This window comes from Chinchilla lanigera, unplaced genomic scaffold (assembly GCF_000276665.1).
Source record: "Chinchilla lanigera isolate Chin_1 unplaced genomic scaffold, ChiLan1.0 scaffold00113, whole genome shotgun sequence".
Lineage (NCBI taxonomy): Eukaryota > Metazoa > Chordata > Mammalia > Rodentia > Chinchillidae > Chinchilla > Chinchilla lanigera.
Window position 1 is genome coordinate 4,290,269 of NW_004955514.1, and position 25,022 is coordinate 4,315,290.

The 25,022-nt window shown below is 53.9% G+C and overlaps 1 protein-coding gene across 4 annotated transcripts in view; it reads right to left on the reverse strand.

Annotated features, from left to right (window-relative positions):
• Positions 1–25,022, reverse strand: part of Evc (Ellis van Creveld protein) — a 51,295-nt gene that overhangs the window by 10,666 nt on the left and 15,607 nt on the right. For 3 of the 4 annotated variants that reach the window (XM_013506840.1, XM_013506839.1, XM_013506841.1), the window contains exons 6-12: positions 23,184–23,282; positions 19,372–19,509; positions 16,260–16,418; positions 13,261–13,477; positions 12,559–12,707; positions 9,123–9,221; positions 7,965–8,177 (exon numbers count right to left, since the gene is read on the reverse strand). In XM_013506840.1, coding sequence (XP_013362294.1) covers positions 7,965–8,177; positions 9,123–9,221; positions 12,559–12,707; positions 13,261–13,477; positions 16,260–16,418; positions 19,372–19,509; positions 23,184–23,282 — 1,074 coding nt within the window. Of the gene's footprint in view, positions 1–6,254; positions 6,378–7,964; positions 8,178–9,122; positions 9,222–12,558; positions 12,708–13,260; positions 13,478–16,259; positions 16,419–19,371; positions 19,510–23,183; positions 23,283–25,022 lie in introns of all 4 variants that reach the window. The other variant, XR_001231780.1, reaches the window with a different exon arrangement.

Consider the following 25,022-nt stretch of genomic DNA (forward strand, 5'->3'; position numbering starts at 1 on the left):
CTGATCAAAAAAGCTGACAAGCTCACCTTAAGCCAGGACCTAACTGTCCCAGTGCCACATGCTGTACTGGCCGACCAGACTTAAAAAAATAACACCCCTGACAGACACTGAGTATACCGTTTATGGATGGAAGAAGCTCTGTCAGGAATGGAGTTCGACCAGCTAGATATGCTGTGGTCACCTTGGACAGAACTATTTTGGCCAAAGCTCTCCTTCAGGGATGCTCTGCACAGCAAACTGCTTCTTGCTGCCGTTTGGAAACCTGCCACCAACAATGCAAAATAATCTGGTCCAGAGGCCTAAGCCGCCTCTGGGGATCAGACTGACTGCAGCATCAATCCCAGCCACCAGACCTGCGCCACCCTATGTTCTGCAAGCTCACGCTGCAGTGCTGGCACCCAGATTCCTGCAGCAACTCAGGCTTCAGCATCTGCGTCACCGGCCTGCTGCAAAAAATCATCCCTGGATATGGCCTACCCGGCATCACTGGCAGTGACAATGGGCCTGCATTTGTACAGAGGTAACTCAAAAACTAGATTAAATAAGAACAACATACAGCATACAGGCCACAAAGCTCTAAAAAAGTTTTAAAAAGCAGCTTATAACCCACACACATATGACCCAGGTGCATACTAACTACCTCTGCAAGTTTCAGAAATCCAGCCTTAGGTCCACTGGAAAATTTACCTGGACCAGAGAGTTCACTCTGAAGAGATGACGCACTCAAAGTCACCCTGGACACTGACCAGTCCACGCACAGCTGAAGCCTGAGGACACAGTTCACAAGATGGCTCCATACCCATTCCCCTTGATGTTTGTGTCTTTCCAGAGTGCTTATCCCAATCCTTGCTTCCATGCCCTCCTGCCAGCTGTGGTTTTTGATAACTGACCTGGATTCTGCTTACCTCAGTCCTTGCTTCCCCATCCCCTGCTAGGGTGTTTTTTTTGCCCTAAATTTTATGGACGGTTGCCCCAGGAAAATACAACAATCAAACATTTGACCACGATTTGGTGAGTGTCCAAGGCATATTGCACACTCCTAGATCAGATTAACTCCCTCACTCCCTTGCCAGAGTGACGTTACAGGACAGGCCTAAATTATGTCTCTTCCTAAAAACAATTTAGGGAAAGAGTCTGTAGTAAGACAGTCTCAGAGAGCTTGGCTAGGGCCCATCCTAGGATCACTGACAACCCTAATGTTACTGCTTCCAGTTGGGCTTTGTCTCAAAAGATCACAAAGATTTGCTGGGGAAACTAAGAAAGTCAGGGGAAAGGAAAAGAGGGGCAGCGGCAACAAATGTGACATTTCTCAGTTGCCGAGGTAACAGCTCCTGTTCCAGATCTGGCTCTCCTGTCTCTTAGGAAGGGCTGGTCACTGGGATGCAAAGCTGGTCACTATGATGCATGTTGTATAAACCAACCCCCAGCTGACAAGCCAGTCTGCCTCTGTACTTCCTGCTTGCTTGTCCCATATAAGCCCACTGATGTAAATAAACCTGTCTGCGAAATCCTGGCCTTCTTTCAGTGTTTCTGCTTGCTGTTGCAACTAAGTTGCCTAGACCGGGCTCCAATTTGCAGTCCTTCTGCCTCAGCCTCCCAGAATGCTGTGCTTACAGGTATGTGCTAGGGCACCCGGTCGGTCTTGATTCTTTCAAGGTGAATTAAAGGCTGGGATGTGGTTCAGTATCAGAGTGCTTGCCTAGCATGTACAAAGCCCTGGGTTCAACCTCAAACATAGCAAAAAAAAAAAAAAAAAGTGAATTAATATTGTATCTAAAGGATATGTAGTCCTTTGCTGTACATTTTAATAATGAAGATAAAAGTATCAAGAGATTTCAAGGACAACTAAGGAGGTCACAATCACCGGAAGAGACGGTGCCTGCAGGGGACACACCCACCTCTTTAATATGATTAGACAGAGCTGGGTGTGATGGTGCAGACTCACAATCCTGGCACTCTGGGAGGCTGAGGCAGGAGGACTGCAAGTTCGAGCCCAGCCTGGGCAACTTATCGAGACCTTATCTCAGAATAAGAGATAAAAAGGGCTGGGAATGAGGCTCAGTGCAAAAGCCCTGGGTTCAATCCCCAGGACCACTGCAACCAAAACAAACAAATAAACAAAGTGTGGTAAGCCGCAGGCTTGTGAGCCCAAGTTCAGAAGCAGCAGGTTTCTCAGAGGGCTGGGGTGTTGACCCTGTCACTGCCACCAGATCATTCTGTGGCCTCGGAGTGCAGCATGGTTTATGTCTAGGTGTCCGCTCAAACTTCATGCACTCAGAGGCAAGAGGACAGCGATTGGGGACAGGGCCTGGTGGGAAGAGGCGGTCCCTGGGGCGGGGCCTGCGGGAAGAGGCGGCCCCTGGGGCGGGGCTTGGGAGGCTTCATCTCCTCCCTTCGGGCCCTGCTTTCTGACCACCAGGAGTTGAGCCCTCTCCTCCGTCCCGCCCTTCCACCATGTTGCCCCACCTTGCAAGGACTAAAACTTCTAAAACATGGGCTAAACCTGTCCTTTAATTTGGGCGTCGGGCGTTGTGTCCCAGCCATCGGGAAAGTGACCAAGACACATACCGTTTGCTTCTTGTTCCAAACTCTCAGACACTGTGGGGAGGAGGAAGGGGCACCAACACCCATGGAGTGCTCAAGGCTCACCAGCGACCCTCCAAAAAAAATCCGGGAGGACTCAGATAGGGTGGACCCTGAAATCCACAAGGGAGGCGAACCGGGTGCTGCGGGAGGGAGGCGCGCAGTGTAAAAGCACGGTCAAGCTCGGCCTCATAGTCCGGGAGACGTGGGCCAGGAAGCGGGATGCCGGGCAGAGCGGCCCCCAGGCTGGAGAGGGAGAGGCCACCGGGGAATGGGCAGACGAGGCCCGAGCGCAGTGAGGACCTGACAGGGGGCTCACAGAGTGCAGGCAGGACCGGGGTTTAACCTACGCGGAATGAAGCAGTCGGGGGTTTGGGTGTGACTTACTGTCCAGCACCACATCTGCCGTGCTGACAATTGTTAAGACACTCAGTTTTTAGTTATCAGTAAGAGAAAAGGCACTGGCGTTTCCATGAGGATGCATCGCAATTTGAGGCACCTTAAGATGTTTTCATGTGAATCTTAAAAATGACTGGCGTGGGGAACGTTTTCACAGTATCACCACGGCTGCACGTTGAGAATTAAGCGAGACCAGTGCCCGCTGTCCCCGCAGCCCAGGCAGGAGGTGGGGTGGCTCGGGCCAGGCTGGGGGATGGAGGTGAAGTGGTGCCCCCTCCTGGCTCAGGCTGGAGCTACAGCCAGCGGGATTTCCCTCCAGCGAGACTTAGGGTGGGAAAGAAAGCGGAGCCAAGGACAACTCCAGAGGCTTTTCTCCAGCTCGGGGCAGGCTGGCGAGGGCTGTGGACTGAGCAGGTGTCGGGGAGGGTGATGGCTCTGTCTGGGAGGTGCTCGATCCCAGGCCCCTGAACATCTAGTGGACACTGCACACAGAGAGCTGAGCTCAGGGACACAGTGTGAGCTGGAGGGGAGAGTGGGGCACTGTCTTAGGAGCCATGCAAGTGAGCTTGGATGATGTTCTTCTCCACAGAGCCTGTGGGAGAGACCCCAGCCCTCGCCAGTGTCCGGCTGCTGCCTTGGGGGAGACCCCGAGGAGAGGAGCAGCTCAGCTGGGCCCGGGCTCCCCACCCACAGGAGCTGAGATGACAGATGTGTGCTGCTTCAGGCTGCTAGCTTGGGGAACACTTGCTACGCTCATTCATGTGCGGTGGGTATCACTCCCTGTGGCTGTTATAACAAACGAGCATAAACCTGGTGGAGTAGAGCAACCTGGACTGATTGCCTCACCCCTCTGGAGCTCGAAGTTGGACAGGGTCTTCCAGGGCTCACACCGAGGTGCGGGCAGCCTGCGCTCCTCCTGGGTCTCAGCAGACTCCCTCTCCTTGTCTTCTCCAGCTCCTGCAGGTCCCCCCCGCTGCTCGGCCACAGTCCCCTCCTCCACTGTCACACCCAGCACCGAGCCCTTCTCATGCTGCACTAACTGGACCCCGGCATCCTCTTCCACGGAGAGGGACCCTCACGATTACAGGGGTGTGGCCAGCTAAGCGGGGGAGCCCCCATGTCAAGCTCCCAAGCTTCATCACATCTGCAAGTTCTTCCCGCCTTGCACCTGACCTGGTCACAGGTGTCAGGGAGGACAGTGTGGCTGTTGGGGTTCGGGATGGAGAGAGGGCCCCCCAAGGGGTCATCCCTGACAGACACGGCCCAGCGCCTGTACTGGCGCTGCCTCCACACCGGGTATAATTTATAGCCTCTTCCCGGAAAAACAGGCTCTAAAGTCTCCAAGGCCTTTTAAAACTACAACATGGAAAAGACATATGATGATCTGGTGCTGCCTCTCAGGCCCATGGAGAGTTTTGCTTTTCTTCTCATCACTAACACTCATCTAAACCATGGAAAGTTCACTTTTCCTTTTTTTTTTTTTTTTTGCCAACAAGGAAATACAGCAAGCTGGAGAGAACCTGGGTCTATAAATATCTTCTGACAATTTAAGGCAATTAAGCAATGAATCAGTAGATTAATTATGACATAGGCATCTCCAGAAAGCAGCCTCGGGCTGTACTTATTTAATCAGTTGATGAGGTCATTAATTCCCCCACTTGCTTCTTGAATGCAGAGCTCCCCTTGAGAAGCTTCCCCAGAGCCAAGAAAAATTCACAACATTACACTCATTAGCAAGTAAATACATAGAGCATAAAAAGGAACTATGCATAATCTGCCATTTAAATAATTTATCCAGAGAGTTTTAGATGAATTGTGGGTGTTACGGCTGGTATCTAGATGTCCCCGCAAGGCCTCATGAGATAGGGCTTTTCGGAGGCACCTGGGGCTAGACTGTAAGATGCTGGAATTGATCCATGGTGCAATGCTAGGATCAAGGGCACTAGGATTAAGGGTGTGAGTGTTACCTGCCCTGAGATGAGATAGATGGGACAGAAAGAGCTGTGGTCAACCCTCGTTGCTTTGCTGCCTTCTGCCCACGATGAACTGCTCTCCTCTGCGATCTGTCTGCCACACCCCTCTGCCTTGGAGGCAGCCGAGTACAGACTGAAACCTCTACAAACTGTGAGCTATATAAACCTTTTCCCTTTTAATTTTGGGTGTAGGGTATTTTGTTTCAGCAATGAGAAGAAAAAAAAACAACTAAGACAGTGGGTATTTTATCAAAAGTAAAGTTCTGGATTTGTTTTAGGGTCAATACCATTAAGTATTTAATGGGCTTTGTGCATTACTGCATAGCCGCCTGTTGGACATTTTGATCTCTGGGTTTTATGCAGAAGCTGGGGTTCGAGACTTCTAGCGAGTCATGAACACAACACAGTTGCAGGGAGTCAGCTGAGTGACTGTGTCAGCAGCCTGCTGTGTGTTCAAACTCAGATCCGTGTGTCCTGAGCCTCCAAGGTTGGGGGAGGGACCCCTGCAAACCGCAGAGTCCTCTAAAGGCTGGCACAACCATTTGCAATTCGTGCACTTGGTGAATTCCCTTCCTTCCTTCTCTCTCTCTTTCTCTCTTTCTTTCTTCTTTGACAGAGTCTTGCTATGTAGTGCAGGCTGGCCTTGAACTTGCTTATGTAACCCAGGTTGACCTGAAACTCATGGTGATCCTCCTGCATCAGCCTCCTAAGTGCTGGGATTACAGGTGTGCTCTACCATTCCTGCCATGTGAGTTTTTGAAAGCCTAGGTTCCCCACTTCCCAGACTGGAAACTGATTGCTTTGGGACCTAGGATTTGGTATGAATTCAGCTTTCTTTAGATCCCTTGGTAGAACAAGGTCCAGGTGACCTTGTGATCACTTCCAAAGCTGCATGGTCATTGCTGGAAATGTACCAGAGTTTTCCTGAACACTTACTACATCCCAGCCCCTGAGCTCTGAATGAGGGTTTGTGAACAGGAAATTCAGAGCTGCTGTCCTCAAGGAGGAGGTGGGCAAGGTAGCTACGGCAGGGTTCAGACTGGCAGGTTCCTGGGCAGGTGCCTGTCCTTTTACAACTCTAATGGGCTGTGCCAATGAACATCTGTTCCAGGCCTCAATTGCTGCAGCTTACTTTTTATAACCAACTGAAAACCTGTGGAAGGAGAGTGTGAGGTGTAGCTCAGTGGCATAACACTTGCCCAGGGTGCAGAGGGCCTTGGGTTCCAGCCCCAGCACTGCAAAGACAAAAAAAAAAAAAAAAAAAAAGACAGAAGCAGAAGTTGTTCTTACAACAAGCACCTAGGAATAGGTGGGCCCGGGCAGGTGCTGAGGCTCCATCCTGCTCCTCCAGGACGCAGACTGTCCCGTGTGCTCTGGCCGACCGTTATTGTGTCTGAGTCAGGCAAGGCTGGTGCGCACACTCTAGGCAGGAAGAGGGGAGTGTGGGAGAAGGGCAGTGCTGCTAGCAAGATGTAGCTGTGGCCTCGGGACAGAGTCAGTGACCACACCTTGGCTCACAGGTTGGAACCGTGTCACCTGGCTGCTGCTAACTGCAAAGGACACTGGGTATTAAGCACGTTAGTTTCGGCCTCTAGGGTGCAGAAAGCAAGGGAGCAGGGTCTTCACGTGTCTGTCTCACTTGGAAATTGCTTCTTCTTTTCTGGGGGAGTGGGGATACCAGAAATCGAACTCAGGACCTCAAGATTGCCAGGCAGGCACTGTACTGCTGAGCTATATCCTGGCCCTGGAGACTGCTTCTTTTATTTAACAGGTTTTAATGTTTTATTCTATTAGTTCCTTACTGCTGCTGTAACTCATTGCCCCAAACCCTATGGCTTAAGAAGATGCAAGTTTATTTCCTCGTGGTCCTGGAGGTTGGTCTGACATGACTCCTCATGGGCACTGCAGGGCTGGTTCCTTCTGGAGACCCTGGGGGAGAGTCTGTCCCTTGTCTTTGTCAGCTTCTAGATGCTGCCAGTGTCCCCAGGCTCCTGGCCAGAGGTTACCCTCTGACCCTGCAGGACCCTTGGGAGGACAATAGCCCCCTGGACAACCCAGCACTACCTCGCTATCTCAGGATCCTTAACTTCATCACACGGCAAAGTCCCCTTGGTTCCGGGGCGGGGGATCACCTGTGCTCAGGGCCTGGGGTCAAGCAGAGGATACCTCCAGAGCCACCATGCTGACTGAGCCTCAGGTCTAGGTTTTCCAAGTGTGCAGCCCCCTGCCCCCAGAGAACACCTTTCTCCCTCCCTGAGGGTGCTCATGGAGCCTTTTTTCCTTCACTTCCAAAACACATGCTACTGTGCTTTCTCAGGGTCGGATTCACGGGTCAGCTGCGGACGCCCCTGTCACGGAGCACAGGCTTCTGCTCTCTCCTTCCTCCAGGGCGGGCGGTGGGCGGTGATCATACTGTGCTGACAGAGGGCTGACACTCAGCCTCGCGATCTCTCCACACAAGCCGAGCGGTCACGAGACACTGCACAGGTGCAGTGATTGTGAGGTCGCCTTCCTCGCAGTGAGCCTTGCCTGATCTTCTCTCTGAATTCATGAACACTGGAATCCTTATCTAAAGCTAAAGGGCTTCTCTGAGACCATTTACAACTCCTCTGCGTTGTAAATGGCCTTGCGGCCTACAACTTTACCGTCCAACTTTAGATACAGTGCAGGTGTTCCCAGAGCATCAGCACGAGCCAGGCGGCCGTATCCCTCATCCTCAAAGCCTCACTAAGATCCTGATGTCTCCCCAGGACTGTGCCACTCCTCTCGGACACTCACCTGCTGTCCCTCTTGACAGTGCGCTCTGATCTGAATAAACTCGTCTTTTTTTATTCTGATCTCACTAGATTCTTTTGTCATCCACATCCCTAGCCTCTGCAATGGCACCCAGCACATCAAATACCTTTGTAAGGTGCTTCTCAGGGGAACTGGGGATGCCATGCAGGAGAAAACCCTTGTTATCCTCATAAGGGTCAAACGCGCAGCCCAGCCCCGGCCCGAGGTGCCCACCTGCCTGTCCTGCTCCAGCAGCTCCTGCAGGAGGCCCCACTGCCGTCTCCGGAAGCGGTCCGAGTGCCCCAGCTGCCGAGCCGCATCCTCCTGCACCTCCTGCCGCAGGGCCTTGCACTCCGTCCTGGGGAGGCCGCTGACACCCGGGAGCGTGTGCAGGAACAGGGTGTCCACGAGGCGCTGGAAGGTGTCCATGGTGCTGCGGTACAGCTCCTGCGGTGAGACGCCCACTGCGTCTTAGCGTGCCACCCTGCGCCAGCCGGGCTTCCCTCCACCTCTGCTGTGCACACCCAGGGGACCCAGGGAGGCCTGCACATGGCCACACACGCACAAACACGCCACACACATAGACACCAATGTGCACACACGGACACAAGTGCACACGCAGTCCTGGGACACACCTGCTGTCTTCTAGGGCCCTCGCCCCACCCAGATTTGTGGGACAGTGAGCACCCGCTGCTCTGCCCATTGGAGGCGGTTCATTAGGGCAGCTCCTGCTGGTGACCCTGGTGAGGGCGGTTTCCTCCTCCTGCCTGCAGTGGGCCCCCCCCCCGTCCCTTCTAGCAGGCAGCTGTCCTTGGCCTTGTCTTCCCTCCAGGCACCCTTGCCCTCCTTTCTGGGTCCGTACCAGGGATATGCCCACAGGAGCCACTGAGGCCCAGGATGTTCCGAGTGCCAGCTGCCACCACGGGCCTCCCAGGGGCCCAGTCCTCACGACACTGCCGGGAAGGACTGCTACTGTCCCCAGTGCACAGCCGGGGACGCTGAGAGCTAGAGGCTGGAAGTGGCCTCATGGCCACGCAGCCAGGCAGGGGCAGAGCCAGGACGCTGGGCCAGGCACTTGGACCCTCCTTCAAGGTGCTGTCCCCATAGGCCCTTGTCACATCCTCCCCGCTGGTGCCCACGGTTCTGCATGTTGCCTCTGCCCGCTGGCCCTTGCCACTTGGTGATCTTGTGTGCTTTCCCCTGATCACATGGGGGGCCGACGTCCCGCTTCCTGCATGCGGGGGGAGGGCCCAGCTTGGGGCGGGGTGGCCTGCCTGGTCATCCGGCCTGAGTGCAGATGGACCCGAGCCTGCTGGGGTCCCCACCCAGTGTACTGAGGCTGTCACACGTGTGCAGCCCGGGGACTCTGCCATCCCGGCCGGGCCCGCCTACCTGGCACAGTGCAGCTGCGGCCTCAGTGGCTCTGACCTCCTCCTCCTCCTCCAGGTCACTCTGCGTCAGCTGCTGCCGCTCCAGGACCTCGTGGAGAGCCTGTGGTTCAAACAGGAGCTGAATCTGGTACAAAAACGCAGGCTTCGCTTTCTCCAGGAATTCTCCCCAGCCTGCCCTGGCTGCTCAGGTGGGAGGGATGGGTGCCGTGATTTAGACTCTGGGAAACTGAGGCATGGGACTGTCACATGGCTTCTGTGGCTTGCAAACTGTGGACGAGAGTTTCTTCCTGGGAGAAGCATGGGTCACGCTTCCCTTATGCCCAGTGTGAGAAGGCACCGCCAGGTCACCCCGTCACCTTGTCCTGGTCTCCAGCCCCAGGCATCACTCTCTGACAACTCTGCTGGGGATCCCACCCACACACAGCGAGGACCCGGGGAGCCCAGCAGGGTGACCATCACAGTTCAGGGTGGGCAGGGAGAGGTGGGGAGACGGCCCAGAAACCCCAGCACAGTCAGGGGGCGCGGTGGGCAAGGGGAGGAGGGGGGACCTGCACAGGAGAGGTCAGCAGAGGAGATGCAGTGGGGGCATCGGGCTGAGTCTCTGAGGATGCAGGGGCCCTGTGGGGGGACCCAGGCCCAAGGAACAGTGTAACCAGCACCAAGAAGACTTCGGCCTCTGAGGGTGGTGTGCAGTGGAGGGGGTGGGGGAGGGGCAGGGACCAGTGCAGAAGGAAGGGCGCTGGAGTTTGGTGCCCTCCACTCACTGCTTCATGTGTTTGCCCATCCATCCGTCTGTCCATCCACCCGTCTGTCCATCCATCCGTCTGTCCATCTGTCCCCCATCCATCTGTCCATCCATCCATCCATTTCTTTGTCCCACCCATGCATTCCTTCACCCCCTCCTGCTTCACTCCAGTCGCCTGCACAGCAGCTGCGTGCTGGGCCTGTGCTGGGTCCCGGGACACAAGGACGTCAGTGACCCTCCCCACTCTCAGGGCTCAGGCTTAGCTGAAGGACGTTGAGAGGACAGTGGAGCAAAGAGCCACCCACCCCATCCTCCTCGTCCTGCAGCAGGGGCTTCTCCCACACAGATGCACCCTCCCGGCACCCACGCTCCACAGCAGCTCAGTCCCGGAGGGCTCTGGCTGGCCATGGGCAGCTGGGGTGGGCCTCAGCCTCTGCTCAGTCCTGGAGACCTCCTGTGGCCTCCCCCTGGGGTGCTGCCACCCACACCCCCCCATGCCACGCTCCCACACTATCCGGCCAGAACTGGGCACAGCTGGGAGGAGCCGTCCCAAAGGGTCACCAGGGGCCAGAGGAGTCTCACGAGGCCAGAGCTGCCCACTTTGGGTCCCAGCACCCTAACAGCCCTGTGACACAGATAACACTATTCCCATTTCACAGATGAGGAAGCCAAGGGCCAGGATGGGGTGTGGGGAAATATGCGGTATGACTAAAAAATACGGGGAATGTTTCAATTAAAAGCACATTACAGAAAAGACCCTTGCCACGCATACCCCTCGGGATCCTCCCCCTTGCTTGGAACACACTCATCCTGTCGTTCCTGCCACTTTCTGAAGCAGCTATGGAAACCTCTTCTGTGTCTTAGTTACACTGTTGTGGCTGCCGTGATGTCCTGAATCGATTCGAAACATTCACATTTCATGATCATTTTGACTTGGGGAAGAGCCAGAAGTCACATGGGGCCAGACATGGTGGACAAAGCGGATGAGGACACAGCGTCTCGTCTGTATGAGCCGACTTTCTATGAGATGACACGAGCAGCAGCTCTTACTGTGCTTCTGATTACACCCCGTAAAGACTCTCACGAAAGAGAGCTCCAGAGCTGCTTCAGAAAGCTGCAAAAAGTGACAGGATAAGCACGTCCCAAGCAAGGGGGCGTTTTCTGAGGAGGCTTAACGGCAATGTAACTTTTACTGTAAAGAATTTTAAAATTTAAACTTTCCCCGTGTTGTTAGCAACGTGTCTGAGCCGTGCCCGGTGCCTACCCTGCATGAGACAGCTGGGGACTGGCAGCTCCTCCTAGTTCCCCAGAAAATACAGACAGACAATGGAGCTCTTCTCCTCTCCAAGAACTGGCCAACTGCGGTAGGTACAACCTATGCTGGCACTAGCTGACCCCTTTATCCTCTCACTTCCTGTCCTCCAGTGGGTTTCCTGTCCCCTTCCAGGACAAGATCAAGAACATCTTCTAGCGTGGCTACTCCCCAGCCCTGCTGGCTCAGCTCCATGTATCAAGCTGAGGACTGCCTCCTTCCCAAGGGCTGACGAGCTGGCCTCATACGAGAGGACCAGCTCTGGCCCAGAAAACATCCCTGAGTGCCCCTGCACAGGGCTACTGTCCTGCAGCCCATCTGTAACGGTTGGTACATTGTGCTGACTTGAGAATTTTAACTAAGTAACTCCACAGTTCTACATCCTAGGATGCAGAGGACATGCCCCTAGGGCGGCCGTTTATGCTGTAGGATATTGTAATGGTTGATTCACTGTGTCAACCTGAGAAGTTTAGAAGTTTAACTAAGTGACTAGCAGGGGGCCAGGGTCTTCACTTTGTAAACATCCTGAGCCTGTGCCAGAGGAGGGCACTGAGATGGTCTGAGTGCTGCACCCACCGCAGGGCGGGTGGCCAGCTTACATTATAAGGGAGGAAAAGAGGGTAGCTCTTCCCCGCTTTTGCTCTGGTTGCTTTTGCTGTCTTCTGCCACCTTGAACTGTTGCCCTTCAGCCATGCGGCCTTGCCTTGGAACCAGCTGATTACAGACTGAAACCTCCACAAACTGTGAACTAAATAGGCCTCTCCTCCTTTAACTTTGTATGTCGGCTATTTTGTCCCAGCAGTGTGAGAAAAGTAACTGCGAGAGAAGTCACAAGGCAACCCCCCTCCATGGGAGATTTAAGCTCTTTAAGGAGTTAATAAAAACTCCTTGCTCTTCACCTGTTCCCCTCTAGTTCCCCTCAACAAAAGCCAACCTTGCCCTCATCTGCCTTGGCAGAACCAGACGGTCAACTCTGACAGACGACACGCCCTGCTTGGGCTGTTCTGACCCGCAGACACCCTCTGCTCGGGCTGTTCTGGCCCACCAACACCCCCTCCCGGAAAATGTTCTGGCCCACAAACACCCTCCCCGAAAAGTTAACTTTAAAAACCCCACGCTTTGCTCAGCTCAGGGCTGTCCTAGTCTGCTGGGCATCCCGCCGTGTCGCTCCCCCCAATAAAGACTCCTCTCGCGTCAGAAGGTCTGGTCTGGTTTTGTGTGGGTCTCGGCCCGATCATATCAGTAATCAAGACCCCAGTGCTCTGCAACGCTGTCTGTGGATTCTCCACCGTGAGCTGACCCTGTGTCTGAGGATGCCAAGGCCTGCCGTGCTGGGCGACGGGGCCCTCAGCCCCCACCCAGCCCAACCTGCATGTTCACCTTGAGGAACTCCTCCGGGTCCGAGGTCAGCGGGGAACCAGCCAGCAAGCTCCTCCGTTCCTCCTCGTGGGCTAGGGAGAGCTTGGCCGTCCCCTCCGCCTGGCGAGCCAGAGATGACTGCATCAGATCCTTGCTGTGCTGCACAAACTCTAGGAGTGAAAGGGCCACAGGGCAGGAGGTGACTTTCCCAGCAGGACTGGCAGCGGGGTCACTGCTGTGCCCTACTAAGGGGGGAGGAAACGGAGCACAGCAGGGGCAGCCCAAATCCCACAGGGCACAGATCTGGGTTTCCTCTAGTGGGTTCCACTAACTGCAACCTCCACGAAGGCCTCAGTGGTCCCTAAGGCTTGAGCCCTGCCCCTCCCACTTCCAAGGCTGGCCCTGGGGACAGGAGTGGGGTTCAGGCACCTGCAGCTCAGCCACACGGTGCAGCCTTCTCTCCATGCCGCCCCAGCCCCCTTGCTCCCGGCAGCTGGCAGGACCTCACTTCTCTTGCTCACTCCTGGGCACCGCTGCGTCTGTATCTGACTAGGATCCTCCACCCTCTTCTGCCCTCTGAGTTCCAGGGGGTGGCCCTGGCCCCAGCTCTGCTCTGCAGCAGGGCGCCAGGCTCAGAGAAGGCAGGTGGCTGGGTATCGCAGCCCGTGCTCATGTGGCATGGGCCACACTGCCCCGTGTCCTCCACACCTGCTCCTCACTCACCCCGGCTAAAGTGCTCTGCCTCCTCCCAGAAGGCCTTGTGCTGCTGGGCCAGCAGGTCCTCCTTCTGCTGCCCAGACAGCATGCCCTGTACGGTGAGCAGGTCCAGGCTACGGGACATGGCGGCCAGGTGGCACTTGGTCTCCTCCTGGATCTGCATCCGCAGGGACTCGACCAGCTTGGCCATGTGCACCCTGCCCAGTGTCCTCTGCAGGGTATCCTGCAGGGAGACACACGCCCACGTCAAGGTGTGAGGTCCTGCGGGCATCCCCTGGGGTCACCTTTTGGGCAGAAGCACAACGATAGAGGAAAACGTTCTTCCTCAAGGTCCTCCCGCCCCTGCAGGCCAGGCTGTGTCCTCTGGCCTTGGGGAGGAGATGCAAGGACAGCAGTGAAAGCAGCACAATTCTTGGCCCTGGAGGCTCAGGGAGGCTGAGTCCTGGGGCTTCAGTGTTCCAGAGGTGAGACGTGAAGGAGGAGTGACATCCGGGTTTCAGGCACTTCCTGCTCTCCCCACCCTCGCTCCCACCTCTGTGCTCCGCGCCCACAGCACACAGGGGTCTCTGAGAGACGCTGAGGAGGCTCTGTCACCCCCAGCCCCACATCCTCCACGTCCAGTGCAAACTCCTGGCTGTGGCATGCAAGGCCCTCTGATCCCTGTACCTCCCCCTGCCTGCTCTGGGCCGTTGGCCATGCCGGCTCTCAGCTGTGCGGGGCTGTGGCACGTGCCGACGCTGTGCCCAGGACACCTGGCTGCCTCCTCGCAGGCTGCCTGGCTCAGTCCCCTCCGGTCACGGGCGCAGCGGTCTTTCCCCGCCTCCCCTCCCCGGCCATCCTCTGTGCTCCAGGGCCCCTGTGCTTCCCACTCTGAGGAGCTAGGCCAGGGGCACGGGCCAGGGCCAGCCCAGAGCTGGGACAGTTAATCGGGATGTGAACGTCACTGGGTTAAGAGAGGCCGCCAGATTAGTAGAGCATGCTTTTGAGTGTGAGATGATTGGTATGTGGGCCAGGAAATGGACGGGGAAGGCCCGCCCTGTTGTGGTTGGCTCCATCCAATGGGCTTGCAGGTGGAAAGAAAAGGAAGAAGGAGGAAGGCGGCCTGCCTTTGAAGAGCTCCACTCTGCTGGAGCCCGGGTGTCTTTTGCAGCCTGTGGACACCAGACTCCAGCTTCTCCAGCCTTGCAAGGCAGACTCACACCAGGGAGCTTGCAGCCTGCAGCCTCGGGCTGGCGCTGCCTCTTTGAGCCCTCTTTTCTGCCACCGAGCAGCCAGTGGCTCTCTAGCACGCGGATGGCCGCCGTGGACTCTCCTACCTGTGAGACTCGCTAATAAATCCCCTCGCATACTGAGTGCGCAGAGTTGGCGTTGCTCCCGGAGCGGCCGCTAGAGGGCGCAAGAGGACCGCGGCGCGCAGGTGGGGAAGGCTGTCGGGCAGGATGCTGAGACCCGCGCAGGGCCACAAGGCTGGGCGACCGGGCGGACAGAGGGGCGCGGGGGCATGGTGGGGGTACCAATGCTGGAGTGTGGCAGGGTCCCGGAGCACCGTCTGAGGGCTGCATGCCAGGGGCAGGGCTGCCACACTTGGAGGCCAACACCCAGAGGTGACACGGGAGACTCAGGTACAGTAGCCACAGCAGGTGTCTGCAGTGCTAGCCAGAGACAGGTGCGCTCCATCCATGCCCTTTGTGTTCAGGGCACTCGTAAGTTCGAGCCCAGCCTGAGCAACTTAGTGACTTACTGAGACCCTATCTCAAAATAAAAAATAAACAGGGCAGGGAGGGCAGCTCAGTACGAAGGCCCTGGGTTCAATCCTCAGTACCACAAACAAACAAACACACAAACGCTATGTAAAGAGCCCATGCCACTGTGTATTTGGCAGTCCCGAACGGAAGGACGGCAGGCATGACCGCATTTCTAACCAGACCCCAGGTGATGAGGATGCTGCCGTCCAGCCGCAGGCCACACCTGCTGCGGTGGTGTCCTGGGTCAGGGGTCCGGCACAGGGAGCGGTGGGCCTGGCTCCTCTGCAGGTCAGAGGATTTGAATCTCTGTGCTGAGGGTGGACACCACCGAGGTTCTGAGTGCTGCATGGGTGCAGAGTGCCATGGGAGGGGACGCTGCACAGGCCTTTCACACACAGGACCCCTGATGGTGACAAGGGTCTCCGGAGCCCCTTGGGCCCTGCCTGTGGCAAACCACAGCACCATGATTTTTTTGTTTTTGTTTTGTTTTTTTTTTTTTGGTTTTTCTCCAGTACCGGGAACCGAACTCACGACCTTGCACTTGCCAGGCAGGCGCTTTTGCCGCTGAGCTAAATCCCCAGCCCCAACCGTGATTTTATAAATAAGCTGCTGGCACCTCAGGGAGATTCGTGATGTGTTTAGCATCACACAGCCCCAGCGGCTGAGCCCAGCTTCTGGATTCTGCTGCACTAGCGGCTGGCCTCCCTTGCTGCTCACCAGAATCCTCACGCCAGGGCCTCCACTCCAAATCCCAAAGGGGTGTGGTCTGGGGACGGGCACGGATGACACAGACGCTCTGTCTACACCAGGGGCCATCACCCTGCTGCCCAGCATCATCATCTGAGAGCTCGAGAAACCCCAGGGTTCAGGTGGCACCCCAGCCAGATGAAGCCTGAGCACTAGGTGGGGACTCACCCAGGATCCAAGCTCAGGACCTCTCTAAGCTTCCCAGATGCTGCCAGGCTTGAGACCCCATGCGCCATGCTGCAGGAACACTCAGCTGGCCAGCATCTCCACTAACAGTGGTGGGCGGGTGGGTAGATTAGTGGGTGGATCGGTGGGTTGGTGGCTGAATAGATGGGTGGGTGGGTAAGTGATGCATGGGTGGTGGACGGATGGTGGGTAGGTGGGTGGGTGGATTCACTACCCATCCACCAGGGGAAGGTGTGTGACTTAATGACCTCCAAGATGCTTCAGGTCTCAGCCTTCCCCGCCTCTAGCCCAGTGTCTTCTCCTCCCTCCCCACCCCTCCAGCATTACCAGCGTCTGCAGGTCCTGAGACTGGCGCAAGAGCCCTTCAGCCACAAGCATTCTTTCCGTCAGAGTCATCATGAGCTGCCGTGCCTTGGCGCTGGAGCACTTAAATTGGTCCACAAGAAAGTTCTGGATGTTTTCCATCTGTTTCCAGAAAGCTTCCATCTGTGAAATGAACACGAGAGGCAAGAGTCAGGGGGGAGAATTTATTTAAGAAAGCTCTACGGCTTGCGGTTGGGAATCGCAGTTTCTTCCTGATCACAAACAGAGATTCCGAAGCATCCTGCAGTCTCGGTGAGTTTATTTTGGCAACGGTCGCACTCTACGGAGAGGTGCTGCCCGGCCACCGTAGGCAGCAGTTAGTTTGGAGATGGCTTTTCAGCAAGCAGCAGTGCCCTGCCGCTCCTGAAGGAAATCTATGAGCTCACCCTGGCTTGAGGACTCTGAAACAGACCTTGATTACTACCTGGGGGCACATGGAGGGGACGGTGTGCTGGAAGCTTTGGGGTCTTTAAAGAGGGTTAAATCAGGCCTGGACATGGAAGCATCACTGTCTATTGGAAAGTCACTATTGTCTCGACAGTGCAGAGGAATATGGCAGAGATGATGCCAAGTGGGGAAGCACTTGGCCTTTCAGACGCTCGCCTTCCTCTGGAGGTCACCGGAGGTTTGCACTGTCAGGGGTTTTAATTTGCAACATGGCGGCCTCTGGGCATCGAGGGAACAATGAGGCCAGGAAGGTTAGCACCTGTTCCTAAGGCATGGAGGCGCCAGGCTGTGCCCAAAGGCTTGCACCCGGATGAATGTGCCTGGGCAGGCCCAGAGAGGGCTCAGCTAAGCTCCTCAGCATAGGGCACAGCTGGGGACAGCAAGAGGCAGGCTGTGTGCTTAGAAGCGGAAGCAGCCCCAAGCGCTCAGAGGCGGGGCTCCTGGAGCGTGGCTGGACCACAGGGCCTGTACTCAGGGGGCTGAAGCCACTGCTGAGTTCAGTGGCTGAGTGCTGGGGCGGGGCCTGGTGGAAGAGGCGGCCCCAGGAAGGGTTCTTCTCCCTCCCGGCTGCTCCCTGCTTTCTCTGCTTCCTGTCCCCTCTGCCCTGAGCAGCTCCCCTCCGCCAGGCCCCTGCACCCGGCTGTCCTGCCTCGGAGCCGGCCGACCAGGGACTGTAACTCCGCACCAGAATAAGCCTCTTCTCCCACAGGCTGTGGGTGCGCAGTGTTCGGTCTCAGCGATGGAAAGGTGACAGGGACACAGGATTTGCCTCAGGTGCACCCACCTCCATGCCCGGATCTCCTCCCTCTCCGCACGGGCTCTCAGGAACCAACACTGACCGACACCGGCATGGCAAGGGTCAGGAGCTGGTGGCACCAGAAAGTCATGCTAGCCTTGTTTCTGTGACCAAAGGTCACAGTGCAGGAATCCCTTCAACCCTGCCAGGACACGGTGGTGCCTGTGGGAATGGGCAGTGCCTACCTTGGGGACCTCACCACAGCCCCGGACACCCAGCTCTGCCCCTGCCCGGCCCCTCACTCGGTCCCCCCAGGAGAGACCACAGGGCCCTGGCCCCCTCATGCTCTCTGCCTGCTCTCATCCTGCGCCCCAACAGTTGATCTATTTACAATGTGTGCAAGAGAACGCAAGCTCCCTGCACACTCAGGCCCACAGCTGCACCAACCGGCTCTGTCTCCTTCCAGCGCCATGGGGCCGGGCCGCCCACCCTTCTTCTCCTTAAAGGCGCCACTCCCTGTGTACCGAGGATGTGGCTTTCTCCTGGCCCCTCCAAGGGGTTCCTTCCTGCTTCCTTGTCTCCGTCCTCCTCGACTCTCCTCTTAGCTCCTGGCAGGATCCGAGATTTGGGGCCATGCTCTGGGGTGGAGCCCATTCTGGGAGGCCACCAGCACTCCAGGCTCTTAGGACACGCAGGAGCCCGCTCCCTGCTGTTCCCCACAGCGCTGTGGGTCGTGGGCCACAGGAGTCTGGGCTGAGCCCTGCCCCCGAGCCATCTCTTCCGGGCTGCCAGTTCCAGGGACATCCCTGGGCCCCGCGTCCTGTTCCCTGGGCCTCAGCGGAGACCCTCCACCCCCTGGCTTCTCCCCGCCAGCCACCCCAGCCAGACCCCCCTCTCCCTCGCAGCTGGTTGCTCATCTGGATCCTGAGCCGGCCGCGCTGACCCTCTCTGTCCTCTTCCTCCTACTTGCTGCCCCATGACGTAGCACCACGTCAGATCGTAGACGGTTCCTCCCTCTCCATCCCTCCTGCAGCTCCCTTCCTAAAGTTCCTGCTGCGTTTGCCCAGCAGCACTGAACGGTCTTCCTCACAGAGCCCAGGGGCCCCTCTAACATGGAAGCTGGGCCGAGCCACCCCTGCCTCAAACCTGTGACTCCCACCTGCTGGCGTGAGAACAGAACTCTCACTGGGTCTCTCTGGCTTTCCCTCGCTCTCTCTGCCTGCTGCCCTCCCTGGCTCCCATCTACTGCCCCCTTCCCGACCTGGCCTCTTGAGGGACCCCTCCTCAGTGGGGACCTCCTAAGCCTTGGAGCAAAGTAGTCTTCCTCCACTGTGGCTCGGTCCTCTCATGTGTCCTTCTGTCACTGCACCTGCAGCCAGGAGTGCTCACCTGCTCACAAAGGGTCTCACCTGGCACCCCCAGGACAGAGCGAGCTCTAAACAACGAATGAGCGTGTGCCGAGGGAATGCCTATTTCATGCACAGTGTTTGATGGGGAAAGTGAGCTCCCCGCAGAAGAGGAGGTCTCAAAGAAGCCGCCCTCTCTGGAATTTGAAACATGCTTTTTATGGTGCTTTGGGTTTGAGAAGCGAGAAGCTCACATCTACTTCACCCCCTAAGGCAAGAATGACATTGAGGGTCATAGCAATCTTTGCGTTGAATGATAACAAGATCAATCTAAAATTTAAATGAAAAAAAAAAAAACAACCCTTGGTCTGTAAATCTTTGCTCCCTAATTATACCTCCTACAGAAGCTGAATCCCTGCCTGTAGGGCAGAATGCAATGGGGAATTCGAGCATTCAACCTGCTCCTAAGCACCGTCTCTTTCATCTCACCAATGTCACCGATCCAGAAGCCACGGCTATCTCAGGGGAGAAAGGAGGCATTGCGTACGTGGTCCGTGAGCTGCTCTGAGTATTCTCTTTCCTTCTTCTCCACGTCTGCCAGGGTGATGTACCCCGAGTCGCCAGTGCCCAGCATTTCTGTGTTCGACAGTTTGGCCTGAAGTCCCTTCTCCAATTCCTCCAGATCCTGGGAGGGGAATCAAATAAAAAGAAAATCTACCATACTTTCAATTCTAGAAAAACAAATGCTTTCATTTCCCCCACATTATCGGCAAACTTTTCTTAACAATAATTAAATGCTCTGGGTGTTGCCCTGCTTGAGGTTTGATTGATTCAAATTTACTTTCCTCATTAAACACAGAAGCTTGAGGGATTATTTCCTTTTATACTCCCTTCTCAAAAAGACCAGGGGGTACTTAAAAAGCAGGAAAATCATCTTTCAATCATTGCAGAGCTCTAGAAAACGTCATGACATCTACGGGGTTAGGAGGGAAAGTTTCTTCCCTACTCACCTAGTTTCGTGAGGAAAGATTACATGCTACACCTCAGGGCAGGAAATGATGTGTGCACATTGTGGGTGGGTTCAAGAACAGGAAGTGGGCACAGCGACTTAACTTCCACTTTGTTTTTGAGATGCACCAGTTAAGGGAGCTCACTGCTTTGGTGTGATCCAACCCGGAGTGAACAGGGTAACAAAGCCCTGCTTCCAAGGGCAGAAGGCTGAGGGGGGCCCAGTTTCACAGGTGATTAAGCAGGAAGCTGAGCTAGTTCTGAAATCTGGTATGAGAAAGGCCTCCATAATTACTGTGCCTTAAGCCACATGCTCCAAGCTCCCAATATCAGTGAGAAAGCTACATTTCTCTACCTGTCTAATTAACTCTGTCTCTCAACTGACTCTGAACTTAGGAAGAAATGCAAGAGCCCTACGTAGTCCTTCAAACCCAACATGCAGTGTAGGAGATGGATATCTCTTCTCCAGAGCTGTGGTCACTGTCACATGACCTGTGCAGGCGTGGGCTCAGCTTCATTAAGGAAAATAACATGGATACGAACTGCTACTGATAAGCTACACCAAGGGCATATGTGATTTCAGTACTCACAACATCTCTACAAGAGGCAAAGAATGGCTTTTTCCAGATGGGAACAAGATAAATGGCAACTTCACATATTGTATTCTAAGACTTTCAGGCAGGAAGAGACATCCTGCTACTTCTGCATCATGCTACTCCCCTTTTTAAGAGCAGCTGACATTTCGCATCACTTCTTGTCCTTTCCTAGAAGTTCCAAGGATGTTTAGGGCATTAAATGAAATTATACACTTAAAGCACTTGGCTAGAATGTCTCAGAAATAGTAGCCACTATTATAATCAAGTCACTTGGCAGGTATGGTCATGGAAATCTGTGATCCCAGCTACTCAGGAAGCTGAGATAGGAGGATTGCAAAGTTGAGCTTAGCCTGGGCAACTTTGTGAGATCCTGTCTCAAAATCTAAAAAAAGGGGTAGAGGACTGGGGATGAAGCTTGGTAGTACAGCCCAATATCAAGTATCAAATATCAAATATCTGCAAGGTCAAAGAGCTCTGGCAGTAGTGGTAGAGGTGGAATGAGGAGTTGATCTGAGGTCTGCAGATTCCACATCTAATCTTGGCATTAAAACATGCAGCATTATTTCATTATCACTAGCATTACTGTAAATATCATCAACGTTATCATTATTTTTACCCTTGGAAAATCAGTTAAAGCCACTGAGCATCGGTTTTTTTTTTTTGCTGTTAAATAAAAATCATAATGGCCATTCACAGGGATGCCATGAAAATTAAATCGTACATGGGCACCGTGTACACTGCCTGATGGTTATGATGGCGGTTGTGGTGAGGAGGAAGAGGACAATGGAGCTGATGAGGGAGAGGATGATGTGCCCCCATCTTCCCTGAGGTAGAAAAGTGATTCTCCCCATGGAATCCCATGGTTTTAGTGAAGAAACGTCTCCCAGCCTCCACTGTCACGGGGGTGGGAACAAGGCTGATGGTGATGGTGGTGGTGACGGTGATGATGGGGAAGGCATGGCAGCCGTAATGGGGGCGGTACAGATGGTGGTGATGAGGGTAGCAATGACTCCGACAAGGACAAATGGAAATGACAGCAGTGGTGGCGCTGAGGAGATTGGTGAGGGTGATGAAGGTTGTGATGAAGATGATTACGGTCCTTGTTATGCTTTAGATCTAAAATGTCCCTGAAAGTCTCATGTGAGCAGAGATGGGGCTTATGGAGGTGACTGGTCACGGGGGTGCTTCATTCATTAGTGGATTAACCCACTGGTGAGTCCATAGCTGACTATGCTGCTAGGCCTTGGGGCCTGGTTGGAGGTGGGTCCTGAGGCGTGGCCTGGAAGGGTGCGTTCTAGTCCCCAGCTTCCTCCTTCTCTTTCTGGCTTCCTGTTTTCCCTGTTTCCTGGCTGCTTTCAGTTGAGAAGCTTTCTATGCTGGGCCCTTCTGCCTCACTGTTTCTGCTTTGGAATCAGTTGACTATGGACTAACCCCTCAGAACCCATGAGCCAAATAACCTCTCCCAAAGTTGTGGGTGGTTGGTATTTTGTCCCAGCACTGGGAAAGTGACTGATCCAGTGATGATGGTAACGAGAAGGCTGATAACTACACAATGATAGTGATGATGGTGGTCATGATGATAGCAGTGATAGCACAATAAAGATGATGCAGATGGTGCTGATAGTGACTATGGTGGTAGGGCTGTGGTGATAACAGTGGTGACAAGGTTGGTGGCAGCTATCACGGATCACAGTCTATCATTAAGATCTTGTAAAAGACAGGGATACCCATGTTTACAGCAGATTTATAACAGACTTATAACCAATTTATAACAGATAACTTTGAGAAGCAGCCTGTATATATGTAGAAGATGTGGTACATATATACACACATGTAATAGAGTACTCTCCAGTCATCAAGAATGATAAATCTGAGCCATTTGTAGAAAAATGGATGGCTCTTAAGACCACAATGCTGAGAGAAATAAATCAGACACAGGGGCTGGGGATTTAGCTCAGTGGCAAAGCGCCTGCCTGGCAAGCACAAGGTCGTGAGTTCGGTTCTGGTACTGGAGAAAAACCAAAAAAAAAAAAAAAAAAAAAAAAAATCAGACACAGAAGGTTAAATATTGCATGGGTTCTCTCATATGAAAAACCCAAAGATTAAATAATTTAAAGAGCAAAATAAAATAGAGATGGTAGAAAAAAGAAGTAGGTTTTGTGGAGACGGGCAGTGGATCTGGAGATTGGGGGACAGGGGACAGTCAGGAGTACAGGTGAGGATAAAAATGATTAAGATGTGCTCTGTAGATGTCCCAGTTCCCCAGGGTGAACAGTGATCAGGTATTGCAAACACACACCAATAAAAAAGACAAAGGCAGCATTCCCACTGCACCACGGCTGACTTCAAGCCCTGTTTGGGCTGCACATGAAACAATATAAGTTTCTAGAAAAGACCAAGGAGAGTAGTATACAAAGTAGTCGCAGCTGTTATAATCAATAAACATAGTTTATCCTTAAAAATGCCCCAAACTTGTACAGAAGTAACATTCATAGAGGTTGTCTTTCAACAGTGACTATGACAAACACTTGTCTCTTTTGTCTGCTTTGAATATTTTTGCACATTTTTAATATTACATGCTCTTCTTTATGTTTGTATGTATGCTTTTTTACACTATTACATGTTAAAAATCCATACTGTAATAAACTATTTTTGTACTTGAAAGCAAAAGTACTTTCATATCATTGTATCATATGTATTCTATGTGTAGTGAACTATTTTTTAGGTTACTCTGCAAAATAGGTTAATGACTTACATGTTCTTGCTTTGAAAGGATCTTTTGGTGCAATTCATCATCTGACTTCTTCTTAGGAAGAAGGTCCAGGAGGCACATTTTAAAAATCTGAATAAACATCTATTGGTAAAAAGGGGAGGTTAGGAAGTGAAAGGTTTAAACAACAATAACTCTCTCTCCCTCTCTCCTCCTCTTCCTTTCTCTCTGTGTCTCTTTCCCCTCATATACAGGGAGGCTGAGGCAGGAGGATCGTTGCAAGTTCGAGACTGGCCTGTGCTACAAAGTGAGCTCAAGGCCAGCCTGAACTGCATAGTGAGACCCTGTCTCAAAAAGACCAAAAAAAATATGATGAATGTTTAAAGTTCAAAGAAATTATCCCAGTAAAAGACACACTGCCTTGACTCTTCCTCAGAATCCTCCCCCAGCTTCAAACACACTTATCCCACCATACTTCCACTGTCTGCAGCAGTTCTGCAGTCCTGTTTTGCATCTTCAGTGGAGCTGTTGTGACTGTCTTGATGTCCTGAATCAATTCAAAACATGTACCTTTCACTGTCATCTTGACTTTGGGGAAGAGCCAGAAGTCACATGGTGCCAGATCTGGCGAACAAGGTGGATAAGGACAAGTGTTGTTTTACAAGGCGGTCTTTCTCAACACTGGCCAGCAGCTTTCACCATAGTTTTGATCACACCTCATAAAGACACTCAGGAAAGAGGACTTCCAGAACAGCTTCAGGAAACGGCAGCAACAATGCGATAAGGGTGTTTGCAGCAAGAGGCAGGATTTTTAGGGGGATTCATGGCAATGTGTCATTTACTGTAAAATTTTTTTTAAACTTTAAAAATTCACCACATATTTTACTCACCTTCCTACTTGTTTGAAGCAGGGAAAGACTTCTGATTACACATCGGGACAATGGCCTACATGGGTTGCATTTGGGTGACAGTGCTAAAGAATCCTTCACTTCTTTCCCATTCATTTATTCATCAGTATATATTAGGTGCCTACTGTGTGCAAGGCCCCTGGTCCCCATTTTCATAGCAGTCAAGAAAACAGAAAAAACAAAAGGGGTGTTCCTTGTAGAAAGAACCAGAGCACAGGCATACAGAGCCAGGGTGGGTACGAAGGACACTTCCGGCTTCCTGTCTCAACACTGGGGGATCACGAAGGGCCCTGCCAGAGGTGCGGATGCTGGAGAGCCTAAGATGTGTTGTCAACTCCATCCCCGTGCTGCAGGGCCTGATATCACCGCCCAGCCTTCTCTATCTCTGCATCCATCAGGAAGGGAGGGCCACACAGCTGTCCTGATTGGGGAGCAACAGTGGGTGGCTCTATGGCAGCAGGCTGCCCCGAGACCCCTGGGACCTTTCTGCTGGCCAGCTGCAGGGGCTCTGAGGACTGAAGTATCCGGTCCTCCTGGAGAGCACGGAGCCTTTGAGAGAACACTCAGGGTTCCTGTCCCCACGGAGACCAGCTCTGGCCCATGGAAAGCAGCATGTGACGCGTGCCTGGGGACCTCTGCAGGGCGTGACACTGAGGGTAAGGAGAGCAGCTCTATTCTTTGAATTCCAGAGTTGTTTGTGGGTTCAAGCACTGGCACCTGCCTACAGGGCCAGGCCCGCCCACGTGGAGTCTGGCTTCCTCTTAGGTGCACCCCCAGTGGTTCTCTTCTTTCTGGTTTACAGCCCAGGGTGCGGAGCGTGAGCCTGTGCTTCTGCATCCCTTTCTCCACAGCATCCTTCCCCTCCCTTGCCTCTGGAGGTCTCCTTCCTCCTCCAGTAACGCCGAGAGTGCACCGGGGAGGACCTGCTGCTCTTTCCAACTCCAGCAGTCCCGGTACTAAGGCTGCCCGGGCCTCT